The following is a 17,200-nucleotide window of genomic DNA, read 5'->3' on the forward strand; positions in this document are numbered from 1 at the left end:
ACCTTTTTCTTTTGTTTCCATTATTTTGTTTTTTTAAGCAGCTAACTTCTGATTTATAAACTGATAATTATTCAAGTAGTTTTTCCCTAGAAACTTCTTAAAATGTTGACCTCATAATTGATTCACTTATTTGGCAAATATTTACTGAGTGCTTGCTATGTGCCAGGCACTGTGTTAGACATACACACAATAATGAATGAAACAGGCAAGCTCTCTGCCCTCTGTTCATTGTTATTGTGTGGGAGAGACAGGTACATAGAAATGAAATCACAAATTGAGAATTTTACGTTACATTCAACTATAATGGAGGGTACAAGACAGAGCTAACTTGGGTAGAATGGTTGGGGAAAGCCTCTCTGAGAAGGTGAAATTTCACTTAGCTGAGGCCTAAAGGTTAAGATCGTGTCAGTCTTGCCGAGAGCTGGCTGCAGAGTATTCACGTCTGAACGCTCTGAGGTGGAAGGAGCTTGGGGGTCTGGGACCTGAAGGGACACTGGCCGGACTAGAGATGCAGTCAGATGGGACGCCTTATCTGAGGGAGATCGGTGGGTCTGGTTAAAGTGGGGGAGCTTGGCGTGGGGCTGCCTTGGAGTACTGGGAGTGGGCTGGATTAGCTACATCGACGTAACTCAGGGGACTTCTCTGCTGGGGCAGTAGTTTGACCACCGACAGCAATGCCTCCAAAGAAAGGTGTGCCAGTAGAATGTGGGTAATGCTGGAAAAGTACAGTTCACAGAGGCAGCATGTTTCTGGTTTTATCTGGTTTGGGTGAGCAGTTTGGTCCAGGGTGGTTCTTCCCGGTGGTCGTGGAGTCAGGTTAGATCGTGTGCAAAGATCTCTGGAGCTTAGGAGGAGTGGCTGTCTGTATCCTCGCTATCCGGAGTGTGGTCTGTGGACCAGAAACTGGAAAGCACCTATGGCTCTCTCTCAGCACACTGGTTAGTTCAGCTGGTGTTTTTCCTAGCCAGACTTCCTCAGTGAGGGGAGCAGTGTGTCGATTATATCCTGGCCCAGGCTCCTTCCCTTCTTGGACTGATTTGTACGCTGGCACCAGCTCGCACTTTGAATGGTGCTGCTCGGTATGCCGCTACTTTCCAGGGACCTGGCCCCCAGGCAGAGAGGAAGGTGCACTCTGGATAGAGAACCGAACGCTTTGCTGACTCCGAGAAAGGGCTTATCCCCTATTGGGATCATTTGGCACCTGATCTGTGTCTCAGTACTGTGCCAGTCTGTCACCAGGAGGCAAGTTATTGCTGGGTGTGATGAAAAGTCCATTTGTGTTTGACCCTGTGCACCTGAGGCTCAAATCTTGGAATGTGGTTGGCCGACCGTAGGACTGGACTGGGAAGCTTTGCCTGCCGCTCAGGCCACCCCTAGAGGACAGCCCCGTGGACACTGGCTTGGGGGTACTGAGCTACCCCTTCTCACAGTGCAGGAGGCAGTCCATTTTAGGTCAGAGCTCCACGAGGCACGTCTGAGGGTTTTTCCCTTGTGAGTACCTGGGAGAAACTGGTGTCTTATTTTGTTTTTCCAAAAATGGAAATTGATTCCAACATATTTTTGTGCTGCTGCTAACTGGGGGGTATAAAGGTGCAGCGGGAGCCCGTCCTGTCTGCAGGTCTCATGGATCCTTGAGCTTCGGCCAAATATGTAGCAGGCTGGGACCTTGCCCCTCTTGGGAGTGTTCGCCTCTGAAATCTCAGAAATTTAATATTCTCTTCTCTGCCCACACTCATTGTGTTGAGCACCTTTATTCCGTTTGCCCATTACTACGTTTTATAAATGTCATCTGCACATAAAGTTACAAATTTTACTGATATAAAAGATGTATAGAACATATAATTTACTAATAATAAAACCTACCATACTCATATAAATTCCACATAGCCAGTTGTTTCAAACACAATGTTTTTTATTGATTTTTGCTCAATTCTTTTGTTGGTAGTCTATTTATATTTGTAGTTCAGCCACAATTTGACAAATGGTGTTGTATCCCTATATGCTTGTATCTGTTTGTTATTGCTCCTGTGACAAATTACCACAAACTTAGTGGCTTAAAATGACAGAAATGTATTCATTCCCTAGCGGTTCTGGAGACCAGAAATCCAAAATCCATATCTGTGGGCTGAAAGCAGGGCGTCGGCAGGGGTGTGCTCCCCCTGGCCGCTCTAGTGGGAAATCCGTTTCCTGTCTCTTCAGTTTCCAGTGGCTGTTGCCATCCTTGACTTGTGGCCGGACGGATCGCTGTGGTCTACCCCTGCGGTCACGTGGCCTCCTCTTCTGTGTGTACCAAATCTGCCCCTGCCTCTCTCTTGTTAGGACACTTGGGATTGGATATAGACCACCCATATAATCCAGGACAATCATTACTACCCTTTGACCTCACTGACGGCACCGGAACCTTGACTCCCACATTTCATTCTTTTGTCTTTCAGCCCCTCCTGTCCTTCCCAGTTAAGCCTAGCACGTCTATTTTCCTGCCGCTTTGTTCAGACTCAGTGCCCTCCCCTGAGGGATCTTGTCAGCTCCTCAGGCTCCAGTTCCTATATGTAACTGTCACTTCCTTCACCAGTACCTAGGACGTCACCAGGTGCCACTGGTTGTGTCTCCCTAGTGTCTCTCATATCTGTTCCCTTGGTCTGCACTGCTGCCTCCTTGCTCATGACCTCATGATTTCTTGATCGGGCTGTGGCACTAACCCATCTCTTTCATCAGTGACTGTCCATCTTTAATTCATTCTTCACGGTGGGTCGGAGAAATCTTCCTCAAATTCAGATCGCCTGTCTTTCAATGGCCCTCGGTGACTTCTAGGAAAGTGCAGACCTCTTAGTGTTACGTATATTATGTACAGCGCCCTCCACAACCTGGACTCTCTTCACCTGCTCACTTCTCCTTCTCTTCCTTTGCTTTGCATTTGATCTTCTTTCCTGGAAGACAAGTTTTTCTCCTGTTTTCTTGAGTTCAGGTGTCCCTTCCTGTTGGTGTGTGTCTCCCACCAAACTAAGAGACTTGGGAAGCTGTCGTGTCCCATACCCTTTTTTTTTTTTTTTTTTTTTTTTTTTTTTACCCTAAGGGCATATCATAGTGCATGGCACATAGTTCTAGACACTCAGTTCACAGCTAGGACCTGGGTTCAAATTCTGGCCCCACTATTTATCAGCTCTATGAGCATGAGCAGCTTAACCTGATCTCTCTGGGTCTATGAAAGACACAGTCCTGCCTCAGGCTGTTCCTGGCTGTTGGTCTAACGCATTTGGGGATGACTTTTGCTTTCCTAGCAAACTACCCTATGATGTGACCCCTGAGCAGGCTTTGGCTCACGAAGAGGTCAAGACACGGCTAGACAACTCCATCAGGAACATGCGCTCGGTGACGGACAAGTTCCTCTCAGCCATCATTAGCTCTGTGGACAAGATCCCGTGAGTGCCATCAGTTCTGACCCACCTAGGTCCCGTGTTACTGCCCTTCTGCTCCCCAGCTGCTCTCATTAAGTTTTGTCCATCCCACAGTTACGGCATGCGCTTCATTGCCAAGGTGCTGAAGGACTCGTTACATGAGAAGTTCCCAGATGCCGGTGAGGATGAGCTGCTGAAGGTAAGAATCTGAACGCTGGCACCGTCCTTGCCCGTTCAGGAGTCCTTTGAGGTAAAAGTTAGAAAACGAGGCCCAACCTTAGACCTTCAGGAAGTGCGTGAGCATAGTTTCTGGCAATAGCTCGCCATCGGTTGTGAGCTCTTGAAAGTAATTGTAAATAGTAAATGATACCTCTCTCAGTACCTGTAGAGTTGCTTTATTGTTTGGCACATAGACCTCAAACAGGTAGACAAAGTGGATTTTCCGGTCTTCAGATGAATTTCTCCAAGTCCTGTCTTTTCGCTGAAGAGTTGCTCCCTCTGCTGGTAGCTGGGTGAATGGCAGCGAGCACCATGGTTTCTGCTAAGGCTGTTACTGATAACTCTTTCTTACTTGGCTGTGCTCCTCCTTCCCCACCTCCCCTCACCTTAATCTGAACGCTTTTTTCTTCTCTCTCCTAGTTCTGTGCTTTCCTACAGTGAGGCCTCGATTCTAGACTTTCTATTCAGGTGAATTAAAATTTTTTTTTTCTTTGAATGAAACTCCAGGGGAAGTGCTGTGACTGTCCTTGAATCCTTCTGTGGAGGAGATGTGTGTTGAGTGACTTTAATTTCAGAGGCATGAACTTGTCCACCATTGAAGTCTGCAGCATGACGCTGATGGGGTTGGGCAGACTGCACTGTGCTCACTGGGTCGTTAGCTATGTCTGTCAGTTTCTCTGAACGAAAGCCCGTCTACGTGAAAATAAGCAGTAGTGCACGTGGGTGACAGCAACCTGTTTGCTGCCATGATATGTGAACAAAGGATGCCCTAAATCCCTTAGCAATAGACTTTAAGTCTGTCGTTTTTACCTTCTGAGTCTGCTCTTTCATTGTAGTGATTGTCAGTTCTGTCCTTATTTTCTTTTTCTCTGCATCCAACCAAGGGATGTTCGGTTGTTTTAGGTTCAGACCTTGAAAGCAAGTGTGTGTGCGTGCATGCGTGTGTGTGTGTGCATGGTGTTTATTTTTCCTTACAGGCCTGCCTTTTCTGGTTTTCTTTGCTAGCAAAATCATTTGTGCCTTACCGGGTGGAGTGGTTTTTAACACCCGTCTTTCTTCTTCGTCTGTTCCCAGATTATTGGTAACTTGCTTTACTATCGATACATGAATCCAGCCATCGTTGCTCCTGATGCCTTTGACATCATTGACCTGTCGGCAGGAGGCCAGCTTACCACAGACCAACGCCGGAACCTTGGCTCCATTGCAAAGATGCTCCAGCACGCGGCGTCCAATAAGATGTTTCTGGGAGATAATGCTCACTTAAGCATCATTAATGAGTATCTCTCCCAGTCCTACCAGAAATTCAGGTAGGGGGAAAGGAACAGGGTACTTGAAGGGTCCCGTGGGCATGTTTCTCTCTGTGAGCGTCTGGACAAGATTAAATACCAGAACTTAGCTTCCCCGGGACTCTGCCATATCGAGGGATACATGTTTGATGTGCTCAGAGCCCTTGGAGGTGATGAAGAGGGTTTTGAGCCGTTAAAACGTATTCCGCTGACATAGACTGCACTTAACATAAAAGCAGTAAATCCTCATTTGGCACGGGTTACTTTGCGCTCAGAGAAGAAGCGGAGAGTGCCTTTAATATTTGTAAGTTAAACAGCCGGTTGTGAGTTCAGGGCATCGTCTCAGAGATAAAGCTGGTTTGCCTAACAGCTTGGGTGTTTTCAAACTGCTTTAAATTATGGTTGAGCGGTTCTTGTGGGTGGAATTAAATTGGGTGGAGGGAGAAGTTGTTAAAACCACCCGCCCCAAGGCTGTGAAGCCAGCGGACGTGTGCAAGCTTCTCTACAGTCCGCGGCCTTGACTGGCTTCTCTTTGAACTTGTCGTTGTAAGGTTTGTGGGATGTCCTCTCGCCAGCTTCTCACGTATGCGTCACTCGGGGGTCTGCCTCTTGCGTTTATTTTCAGACGGTTTTTCCAAACTGCTTGTGATGTCCCAGAGCTTCAGGATAAGTTTAATGTGGATGAATATTCTGATTTAGTCACCGTCACCAAACCAGTGATCTACATTTCCATTGGTGAAATCATCAACACCCACACTGTAAGTATTTTTTCTTTAATTACTTAATTTCATCGCTCTGTCCTTAATTTTAATTGTCTTCCCTAGATGCTGCTTACCGTCTCTGGAGAGCCAGATAACTCGCCTTCCTTTGATCTTACTGACTTCACGTCTTCCTTGTTTCTCTTTTCTTTGCATACTAACTGTATCTACTGAGTGTCTTAAAGTGGCCCCAGGCCCCCTGCGTTAGAGTCATCTGGGCTGATGGTCACAAATGGAGTTCCTGGTCCCCACCGCAGGCCTGCTGAAGCAGTCCCCACACGTGGGCTCCAGAGTCTCCGTTGTGAGCGCCCATCTAGGGACTTGATAAAAAACTGTGTTCGCTGTTCCTTTGGTTTATCCTGGCCCTCTGTGTTATTTTTCTAACATCTAAAATACCCACTTTTTCCTCTGCGTCCCTTAGGTGCTCCTTTTATTCCCCCCAGATTTTTATAATTCATTCCTTTCCCCATTGAGGGTATATAGAACAGGAAATGAGGAAATACATAAAATGTAAAGGAAATTTCAGGTGATATCCCTGGGGCGTCCCCGAGGGTGATAGCGTCTTGAAGGCTTTGCTTGAGTGTCCGTGAGATGATGACGACATTGATCTGATGCACTTTTCTCTGAATTAAGAGATACTGTCTGCTGGACACATTAAGAGTGTGAATGGGAGTCACTTGCACTGGCTGTACGGTACATTGATGCCTTTGGATATTAAAGTCGATGGGGTTTGTTACTGTCTTCCTGTGCAGGGTACATTTAAGTCCCTTCTATCCACAAGGTTAAGAGAGTGCCAGTATTTCCTTTCCATGCATTGTCCATAAGTCATTCAGCAGAGGCCCGTGTGATGCTTTATATGTTATAGTTTACTTGGGTTAGTTTGCCGAGGATTGGCCTGTCAGTTCTTTGAATGTGGGAGCTTTGTTATCTGACCCCTTCTGTGCTGTTTGGCATTGTTGGTGAGGCTGAGGGCCGAGGGGCTGATGCTGTAAATGGACTTGACTCCTGGGTGTTCCACGCAGCTCCTGTTAGACCATCAGGACGCCATTGCTCCGGAGCACAACGACCCGATCCACGAGCTGCTGGATGACCTGGGCGAGGTGCCCACCATCGAGTCCCTGATAGGTAAAGCTCTGACCTAACTGCCCAGAAGGTGACAGGGAGGGTGACGGAGGGGTGCTGTAATTGCCACCTCGTCCGTTTCTGTACTGTTCCTGCTCCGAATGTACATTCGGGAAGAAAACAGATACGATCGATCCCTGTCTTTGAGGAACTGAAGTCTAGTGGAAGAGAGAATTTTAAATATATATTATACACATAATCCTATAATTATAAGTCCTGTAAAGGAAATGAGCAGAATATTTTGAGAGGGAATTACCATATTATAATTACTGAAATGAGGGGCGCCTGGGTGGCTCAGTCGGTTAAGCCTCTGATTTTGGCTCAGGTCGTGACCTCGTGGTTTGCGGGTTCAGGCCCCACATCGGGCCCTGTGCTGACGGCTCAGAGCCTGGAGGCTGTTTCGGATTCTGTGTCTCCCTCTCTCTGCCCCTCCCCCCTCACTCTCTGTCTCTCTCTCCTTCAAAAATAAATAAACATCAAAAAAAGTTTTTTTAAAAAATAATTACTGAAACGATTTGTCAAATATTTATGAAATTATTTTATTAGGGATCCTTTGCTTTTATCATTTGGCATACATTTCCTTTTATTTTTCAAAGGTATCCTTGCCACAGTGTACGTGTTGGCTTATTCAAGTATCTTCTTAGACCCACATTCTCTTTTCTTTGTATTCATGTCTCCTCTCCACTATCTCCTCCTTTGTTATACTGATCCTCTCTACTCCCCCCGAAACCACAGGAGAGAGCGCTGGCAATTTAAATGACCCCAATAAGGAGGTGCTGGCCAAGACAGAAGTGTCTCTTACGCTGACCAACAAGTTTGATGTGCCTGGGGATGAGAATGCAGAAATGGACGCTCGGACTATCCTGCTGAAGTGAGTATTGGAAGTGGGAAGAATGAGGTAAATCTAGTGCGGTGATCCCCTGACCTTGCCCTGGTGAACATGTCCGCTTGCTCATACCGGAAACCATCGTCTTGGCCTTTCAAGCCTGTCGTAATTCTGGTCGCCTTATCTATTATACATGGCACAGGACTTACCTGCCTCATTTCCTCAGTAGTAAGACGCTGAAGTGAAATTTATACCTTTGAAATCCTGACCCTGGTACCCACGCCGTCGTTGTCACGTAGATAAGCCTGAGGCCTCGGGTGCCTTGTGTTCACGGCGGCCCAGCAGGACCTCTCTGAGGTGGTGTGTGTGCTGCCGCTACTCAGGGCCATTCGAGAGGAAGTAGGACATTTGGTGACGTTTCAACCCTTCCCCCATCTCCTTTCAGCACCAAACGTTTAATTGTGGACGTCATCCGGTTCCAGCCAGGAGAGACCTTGACTGAAATCCTAGAAACCCCAGCCACCGCCGAACAGGTAAAACTTAGGGGTTTCACATACGACGACAAGGCACACGGATGCTCCCGTGACGAGTGCGTGCCAGGGTTGAGGAGGGGGGGAGCCGGGGGCTGGCAGCGTGGGGCTGGACTGGAGGGCGGTGGTGGTGTGGGCCTGCTCAGAAAGTCGTTGGCTCCTAAACTGGCACGCAGGTGCTCTGAGGGCAGAAGGCTCGTGGCATGTATGTGCGGCCTTGTGTGTGGCTTTGTGTTTTAATTTAACTGAGGCTGAGTCAGTGAGTCTGCCTAGTAATCAAGTGAATATTACATCCTTAGAATTTTGTTAAGTGCCTTAGTAGATAAAAGTACAGAATGTGGTTCTTAAACTCGGTGAACTCATGATCTACTTGGGGAAATGTGGTGTATATACCTGAAATAATTAGAAAACTATTAAAAATTGACTGTGCTGTTGGCTATAAAAATGCCAGAAATTGAGGAAAGTGGCCAGTGAGGAGCAAGCCGTGAGGAAGAAGTGGAACTGGAGCCACACTTGGGAGGCGTGGATAGGATCTGGGTGTGCACGTAAGAGGAGAGGCATCTTGGGCCAGGGAGTCCACACAAACAGAGGCACGACGTGACCTGATGGACAGGATGGGACCAGACCGACTTATCTAGAATGCAGGTGTGGGTGAGGGTGAGTGGTGAGGAGTAAGACATGAGAACAAACTGTGTAGAGCCCGTGTTTGTCACTGGAGAGACACGGAGTAGAGAGCTTTTGTCACTCTGGGACCATTTGATACTGATCACTTAGGCAGTGCTAGCCAAGCAAACAGGACTTGAGTAATCTAGGTCCGGGATGGACTCCCAGGCCCACGTGGTTGGGGGGGGGGGCGGATGGCTCGGCATCGGGAGGGGATGATGGGGCACTTCGTGTTTAAGACCCCTCTTTTGTGTTTGTAAGATGCGACAGGTCAAGCCATTTGTTTCAAATTTTGAGCATATGAATTCTTTCCGATAAACGACAGTTTACTCAGAAGCCCAAATATAAAGTAGGAAAAATTGGAGCTACTCAGTACCAGGAATAGGGCTGGGGCCCTTGGACCCCACCCTCTGGGGCTCTGGGTTCCTGCGGGAATCCCTTAAGGCTGCACATAGGACTGTTTGAAAACCATTGTTTTAATGAAGTCTCAGCTTTTCGATGCTGTGATTGATTACTGACTAGCTGTGTGTGAGGGGCGATAAAGAATCGTAACCAACACCTTCACCTTGTTTAACCTGGAAGGAAGTTTCGAGTAGGGAAGGTGGAACCAGCCTTCAATGAGAGCCTACTGGTAGTTTGGTGGTTTCACCTGGGTTCTTTCATTTGCTCCTCCCACTGTCCCTGTGAGGTGAGTCTTTTCATCCTTATCTTACAGAAGAGGCTAAGACCCTTGAGGTCACATAACTTGTCCAAGATTGTCTGCTTGTGGTGGCGGAACCAGTTTGGATCAGGTTCTTACGCCAGGGTTTATGTTCTTCACGTTGTGTGATGCGGGGTGGTCTTGACATTAGCAAAAAAGGGCATACCTGGAGAGGGGATCGCTCCAGTTTGGGAGGAATTACAAGCCATTCCAAATGTGAGCATCCTGGCACAAACAGTTCAAGATGCAGCACCAGAACCTTAGCCACAAAGATGTGGGATCCGTAGCATAGGGACGATCACTCGAGTATTGAGAGTGAACAGTCACAGAGAAACTACCAGGGGTCGCTTAGAGGTACCAAACTTGTGCCCGGGGCAAGGAGAGAATGTGGAGGGTACAAGCAAGGTGATAACTAAGAAAAGGCAATGGATTCGGAGGAGGGGTGGCGGATTGGCCATGAGGGCAGAGCTGTAGAGCCACACTGCAAGGAGCTAGAGAAGGAGGAAGACACCAAAAGAACGGGCCAGCAGCGTGAGCCGTGTCAGGCAGGGACGTAATGGGCAAACGCTGAATGTCGACTGGGAGAGAAGAATCATCGGAAGGACTGCTCCAGATACTGGCATTCGTAGCACGCTTGAAAGCAAAAGGAAGCCTTCAACCTGATCCAGCCTGAACGAGGTGGCAAAAAGAGTCGGCAAGAATTTACCAAACGCTGGTGTTGCATGGGTGTGTTTTTAACATTCACCAATGAATGAAGCTGTGTTTCAAGTCAAATTCAATGGCTCCCATGTCTCAAAATGTGATAGGAAAAAAACGAGGGATCTTGTAGCCACTTGGAGCCCAATCTCCTAACCATATGTGAGAATCCGGGGAAGAAGCACTCCGAGACCGTGTGACTTCATTGACGCGATCTCTTCTAGGTGTGCTCTGTGCAGGTTCTCTGTCAGTTGTCAGAGGGCAAGTTTGTTCCCTCCGTTTCCAGAATGGAGTTTCAGGGCTATGTAAATTCAGGTGTGGATACGCCGTATAAATTCAGGTTTGGGATTAGTGTGGTAAACATGCCAGCAACTTCTTTTTCTTCTCTGTATCTGTAGGAAGCAGAACATCAGAGGGCCATGCAGAGACGCGCTATTCGTGATGCCAAGACTCCTGACAAGATGAAAAAGTCACAATTTGTAAAGGAAGACAGCAACCTCACTCTTCAGGAGAAGAAGGAGAAGATCCAGTCAGGTTTGAAGAAGCTAACGGAGCTTGGGACGGTGGACCCGAAGAACAGATATCAGGAGCTGATCAACGACATTGCCAGGGTACTGCTTGTGGGGGCAGTGATGGGCTGGCCGTGGACAAAGCTGTCTCCGGAGCTTGTGAAGAGACAGCAGCTGTTCAGATGACAACATGCCTTCAGGGCACAGGCAGATTAGTGTCCTCTCCGCTGGGGAATTGGTTCTGAGTTTCCCAACATGAGGACCTTGCTGTCCTTCGATGATTTACTCCGTGGCCTAAATCAAAAGGGAGAAGGCCCTAATTAGAGCTGCCTGTGTGTTAATTTGTCTTTGGCCTTAAAGAATTCCTCCAGATCTTTTTAATGATTACTATGAAATATAAATTCACGTCACGTTGGTCATGCAATTCTTGATTTGTGTGAATCTTCACAAGTAAGGGGCTCTGGTGTAGGCTGAGAGCGTAGGTGTTTGCTGCTGGTAGAAATACCATGCACATCGGGGAGCTTGATCATTGACACAGTAAAATTATCTTTTCTTCCCTCTCCTGCCAACATACTTAAGAGGTTTAAGTCAGCTTCTCAGGTAAATTCTAAGAATGTGGAAGTCTGTAAAAGTAACACATCTCCCAGGCGCCTGGGTGGCTCAGTCGGTAAAGTGTCCAACTCTTGATTTCACCTCAGGTCATGATCTCGCAGTTCATGAGTTCGAGCCTCGCATTGGGCTCTGTGCTAACAGTGAGGAGTCTGGTTAGGATTTTCTCTTTCCCTCTCGCTCTCTGCCCCTCCCCTGCTCATACACACATGAACATTCTCTCCCTCTCTCTCTCAAAATAAATAAACTTAAAAAAAAAAAAGTAACACATTTCCGTACCTCTAGGTACGGGAGAAAAAAGTTGACGGGATCTGAATTTCTTTACTAAATTTTGAACTTCAGTTGCTTCCTGTTAAAGCGTGGTCATGCAGAGTGGGGTTAAGCACTAGTGTGGATGACTCAAGAAGCATATGATACTGATCATTATTGTCCTAACTTTAACAACTGTGTCTTAGGATATTCGGAACCAGCGGAGGTATCGACAGAGGAGGAAGGCCGAGCTGGTGAAATTACAGCAAACATACGCTGCCCTGAACTCGAAGGCCACTTTCTATGGAGAGCAGGTGGATTACTACAAAAGCTATATCAAAACCTGCTTGGATAACTTGGCCAGCAAGGGCAAGTGAGTATGTTTTGTAAAGAATCAACGTCAGTGGGGAAGGAAGGAGAGGCAGCTCGAGTGACCTTGGAAGTTTTTACTTTAAAACACGCTGGGTCTATTTATTGCTCTCATTCTTTTATCTTGTTTCTAATTGTTGGCATGATTTCCTAGATCCATTTGTTGTTGTGTGATGTAAATAAATAACGCAGGGGGTATTTCAAGGACGCTTACTTCTAAGCATCCCTTGTTCCAAAATATCTTCGTGGCCCTAGAAATGAAAGAATCATGGAAGGAGTTTAGTTACTGCTCCCCAAACCTGCATGTGCCTTCAGATCACTCAAGGAATATGATGGACATTTCGATCCTCTGGTCTCTCTCTACACCTCTTGGGGACAGGATCCCAGACCCCAGCTTTTTTCCCAGCTGTCAGGGAGGATCTGATGCAGCCTTCCTGGCGCGGCCACAGCCAGCATCCTGCCCATTTTAGAGGGAGGGAAACTGAGAACCCAGAGGCGTGAGGTGGTAGTTGCCGGCTCTGTCTGTAGGGTTGGTTTACTTTGTACTTCTCACTCTTCAGTGTAAGAATTTTCAAACCTAAGAAAGGTTGAGTGAACAGAACAATAAACACACACCCTTCCCCCAGATTGACCTGTTTTTAACATTTTGCCACACCAGCCTCCCTTCTCTGGCTTGCTTACTCTTCTCCCTGCCCTCTGGCTGTCTCCTTCTTTCCTTCCCTGGAAGACCGAGGTGAGGCAGGGCTGATGTGCTGGGGTGAAAATCAGACCCACCTGACCCAGCTTGCAAAGCTGGCTCTTGTGACCTTTTGACGTGTCCCCGTCGTTCTTCCAGCACTTACTGACTTTCTATTGTACAGTTGTAATTTCTATACGTGTTGTAGTTCCTTCCATAGCAGTTACTCCCTTTTATGCCGGTACCAGCGTTCCTGCCCATTCCTTGAGACCCTTCCTTTGGGAGTCCCAAATCCCTGGTTCTCATCTAGATCTCTATTCTTCCCTCACTTACTTTTGAAAATCCCTTTTATCTTGATTGTCCCGATCAAGAAAAGGTCTTAAGGTCTGTTTCTTTCTCCTTGTTCCCACTCCTCTGTATTTGCTACACCGGTTTAAAGTCTTTATAAAATTACTTATTCTGAGATATGTTTATTTTCTCCCCGCACAGCTGAGGGCCTTACAGGGACTCCTTTGGGGTTCAGTACAGTTCCTTTAGGGTAGCGTTAGAGTGCTTCACACTTGTAGGTACTGAGGTGTTGAGAGGAACCTAGACAGATGACATGGCCTGTCAAATTTACATGGGTTTTCAAATACAGTTAAATTAAAGGCCCAAGCAATTTAGTGATGTTTCCACTGTTTTGCAAAAATATTACTCAGGCTAATCCTAACACTTACTGGCCATTTTAGAATCCGTATGTTACTTAGGCTAGTGTAGGGGAAGTCTGTTTTCTGGCCTCCAATCCATGAATTACCAACAGACTTGTAGTTACTGATAGAAAGTGACGTGATGTGATTTTTTTGCAGGGTCTCCAAGAAGCCTGGGGAAATGAAAGGAAAGAAGAGTAAAAAGATTTCTCTGAAATACACAGCAGCCAGACTCCATGAAAAAGGAGTCCTTCTAGAAATTGAGGACCTGCAAGTGAACCAGTGAGTATTTTTTACTCTGTTCTCTATCTTGATTTTGTCTCTACATTGATCACATCTGATTCCCTTTATTTCTGGATGGTTGTTTTCATATCTTCTATTTACTTATATATCTATTTGGGGGCAGCATTCCCAATGCTCAGAGTTAATTTGTCTGTCATAGAAGGGAAATTGTTGTGGAATATTTGCCCCAAGCCATGTTTGCACCTACTTATGTTAGCCCCATCTTAATTTTTTTGCTCTTTACCTTTTTTCTTTTCTTTTTCTTTTAAATGTTTACTTATTCATTTTGGGAAGGGGGATCCCCAAGCAGGCTCCGCACCGTCAGCACAGAGCCCGACGTGGGGCTGAATCCCATGAACTGTGAGATCACGACCTGAGCCAAAATCAAGAACCCGATGCTTAACCAACAGTCCCCCAGACACCCCAGTTTTTCCTCTTTAAAGCAGGAAAACATTTTGTATTTCTCCTGTGTCTAAACCAAGAATGAATAAGAACAAGAAGAGGAGTTTACTTTATTCCACCTGAGACTAGGAATCAGGGCCTTCCCCTCATTCTCCTTCCTGGGAAGGGCCAGCTTGCTTTGTACAAGGTTCCTGGATCTGGCCTGGCTGTCATTAGCAGGCATTTATGGAGTACCTGTTCAGTCAGCCCTGTGACCGTACATAGCTGAGCTTTCTGATTTTGTGTCTGTTAAAACAATAACAACTTTGTTTAAAAAGAAAAATTTTTCTGATCCTAAGGTAATATGTATTCATTACTGAACTTTGGAAATTGCTAAAGCATAAAGAAAAAGAAAAAAAGCATTTATCATTTCACAAGCCAAAGATAGCCACTGAAGTAATTAGTGTATGTTCTGTGCCTCTGTTCACAGCAGATTATCTAACTTCCCACTTATTTATCTACCTATTATTTTTTTAACATATGTTGTGAAAATAGTCACATATCCAACTTTTTTCTCATTATATTTTGAGAAATTTTCACATTCTTTGAAAGCATCCTTTTTAATGGCCACACAATGTTTCATTATTGTAGTTGAAATTTAACCATTCACCTGTACGACATTTAAGTTACGTTATTACACTAGGGTATGTTTTTCTTTATATGTAAATCTTTGGTTTTACCTCTAATTATTTTTTTATGATGTCTAAAAATGGAATTTCTGGTCAAAGTATTAAAATTATTAAGTTATTATTATAAAAAGTACAAGACCTAAACTTTACCATCGTAACCGTTTTTAAGTGTGTAGTTCAGTAGTGTTAAGTATGTTCACGCTGCTGTACAACAGCTATCCAGAACCTTTTCATCTTTAGCAGACTGAGACTATACCCACTGGACAACAGCTCTCCATTTCCCCCTCCCCCAGCCCTGGACGACCACCCTTCTACTCCCTGTTTTCATGTATTCGACGCCTCCAGGCATCTCGTATAAGCCATTGTCTTTTCGTAACTGGCTTGTTTCACTTAGCGCAGTGACCTCATGGCTCATCCATGTTGTGGCGTGTGACAGATTTCTTTTTAAGGCTGAATAAAATTCCACTGTACATATACGCACCGCATTCTGTTTATACGTCCGTCGGGGGACTTGTGGGCTGCTTCCACCTCTTGGCTACTGTGAACGATGCTGCTGTGAACGTAGAAGTGTAAACGTCTCTTTGGGATCCTGCTCTCCGTCCTTTTGAATCTATACCCCAAAGCAGGATTGCTGGATCACATGGTAGTTTTAAGTTTTTGAAGAACTGCCGTACGATTTTCCATAGCAGATGAAAAAATTTATATATATATACATGTATGTATATATGTATATCGCCAAAGAATCTGCAGTAGTGTCAGAACTGTATATGGAAGCGCTTAGTTGTCTATTTCTTTGCCATTATTGAATAGTAAAATAATTTTCAATGTTTTTGAATTCAGTAGTTAAAAGATAGTATCTGATTTTATTTTTTAATTTTCTAAAACATTTATTTTTGAGAGAGACAGAGCATGAGTAGGGGAGGGACAGAGAGACAGACAGATGGACAGATTCCAAAGCAGGCTCCAGGCTCTAAGCTGTCACCACATAGCCTGATGCAGGGCTCGAACCCACGAACCATGAGATCATAACCTGAGCCAAAGTCAGACGCTTAACCGACTGAACCACCCAGGTGCCCGATTTTAAGTTTTTAAAGAGAGCTTTTTTTTGAGAGAGAGAGCGAGCGTGTGCACAAGCAGGGGAGAGGCAGAGAGAGAGACAGACAGACACACTCCCAAGCAGCCTCCATGCCTAGCAGAGCCCAACTTGGGGCTGGATCCCACAACCCTGGGATCATGACCTGAGCTGAAATCAAGAGTTGGACGCTCAATTGACTGAGTCACCAGGCGCCCCTAGTACTGATTTTAAAACTTGACATTTCTTAGAGTCTAGTTGAGTGTGTGTGTGTGTGTGAATCATGGCTTATTTGTATTTTCTCTGCTTGCTTTTCAGTTGGGGACCTTGGTGTTTTTGAGGTTTTTTTATGTGAGCACTTTATGCACCTTTCAAGTTTGTCTCACATTTATTGTCTTTTCTCTTCTTTTTGTCATTATTTTCTACTGTTCAAATGCCAGCCATTTTTTTGCCTGCCTTCTTTTCAATTTGCTATGATAGGCTTGGAAACCAAATAACAAAGCAAACTGGCTAAAATAAAATTGTTTATCACATGAAGTACCTTTAAGGAATGACCCCAGAGGACCTCCTGTCGAGTAAGATGTGCACGTTCCAGTGTGTGGATTTCATGACCTCTCTTACAGCTTCTCCGTGGCCTGTTTTGCATCATTCATGATTCTCGGCTCTGTTCCTAGTAGACGGGTTTGCTCCATAGTTGAGTTCTAGAAATCTGGGCTGATGTACTTTGATCACCCAGGGAACAACACATTCCCGCCTTCTTCCACTGCCATAACATTTCTGGGCATGTAACATGTTGAGAGTGAGTGACACCTTAAGAATTTTCAGCAGTAGCAGGTGTATCTTTGGCAACACTCGGCTCATTTATATCTGTAGCACCTCCTGTCATGGTTCTTTTTGTCCTGACCCCTTTTTCTTACATACTTCTGGTAATCCTCAAACATGCCTGCATTGATACACACGCCTTTCATCCCTCTCCTTCCAGGCCAGTTTTCTGTTGATTATCCTTTTACCGTTAGATTTCGGCAGTGGCCACAGGGAAGGCCAAGAATTCCTATGACGTCATGCCTTCAGAGGCCATCGTGGCATTCCTCAGTGGTTCCTCTTCTGTGGTGTGCGAGGGCTGCAGGGAGAGATTGCCGGCCTCTCCCCAGGTCTCTGAGCAGGTGGCACGTAGAGTAGCAGCCCTGCGCTCCTCCACCCGCAGAAGTACTTGGACCTTTATTCTGTACCCCTTTTCACTCTTGAAGATTGTCACTCTCCTTTCTACATTTCATGGAATACTGTTCCCGAGAACGTAAAAATATACCCTTACGATGTTATGTTTCAACAGGTTTAAAAATGTTATCTTTGAAATCAGTCCAACAGAAGAGGTTGGAGACTTTGAGGTGAAAGCCAAGTTCATGGGCGTTCAAATGGAGACGTTTATGCTACATTACCAGGTGGGTGTGCGCCCGGCAGAACCGAGAACTCTGTGGGTGAGGTG

The 17,200-nt window shown here is 45.8% G+C and overlaps 1 protein-coding gene across 1 annotated transcript in view; it reads left to right on the forward strand.

Moving 5' to 3' along the window:
- The window catches only part of IQGAP1 (IQ motif containing GTPase activating protein 1), a 101,225-nt gene that overhangs the window by 79,840 nt on the left and 4,185 nt on the right, over positions 1–17,200 (forward strand). The window contains exons 27-37 of the mRNA XM_019460333.2: positions 3,279–3,419; positions 3,510–3,594; positions 4,689–4,921; positions 5,526–5,658; positions 6,681–6,783; positions 7,516–7,651; positions 8,052–8,139; positions 10,594–10,806; positions 11,769–11,935; positions 13,453–13,575; positions 17,048–17,156. Coding sequence (XP_019315878.1) covers positions 3,279–3,419; positions 3,510–3,594; positions 4,689–4,921; positions 5,526–5,658; positions 6,681–6,783; positions 7,516–7,651; positions 8,052–8,139; positions 10,594–10,806; positions 11,769–11,935; positions 13,453–13,575; positions 17,048–17,156 — 1,531 coding nt within the window. The remainder of the gene's footprint in view (positions 1–3,278; positions 3,420–3,509; positions 3,595–4,688; positions 4,922–5,525; positions 5,659–6,680; positions 6,784–7,515; positions 7,652–8,051; positions 8,140–10,593; positions 10,807–11,768; positions 11,936–13,452; positions 13,576–17,047; positions 17,157–17,200) is intronic.

This window comes from Panthera pardus, unplaced genomic scaffold (assembly GCF_024362965.1).
Source record: "Panthera pardus isolate Hobbes unplaced genomic scaffold, ASM2436296v1 HiC_scaffold_23, whole genome shotgun sequence".
In the NCBI taxonomy this organism is placed as follows: domain Eukaryota; kingdom Metazoa; phylum Chordata; class Mammalia; order Carnivora; family Felidae; genus Panthera; species Panthera pardus.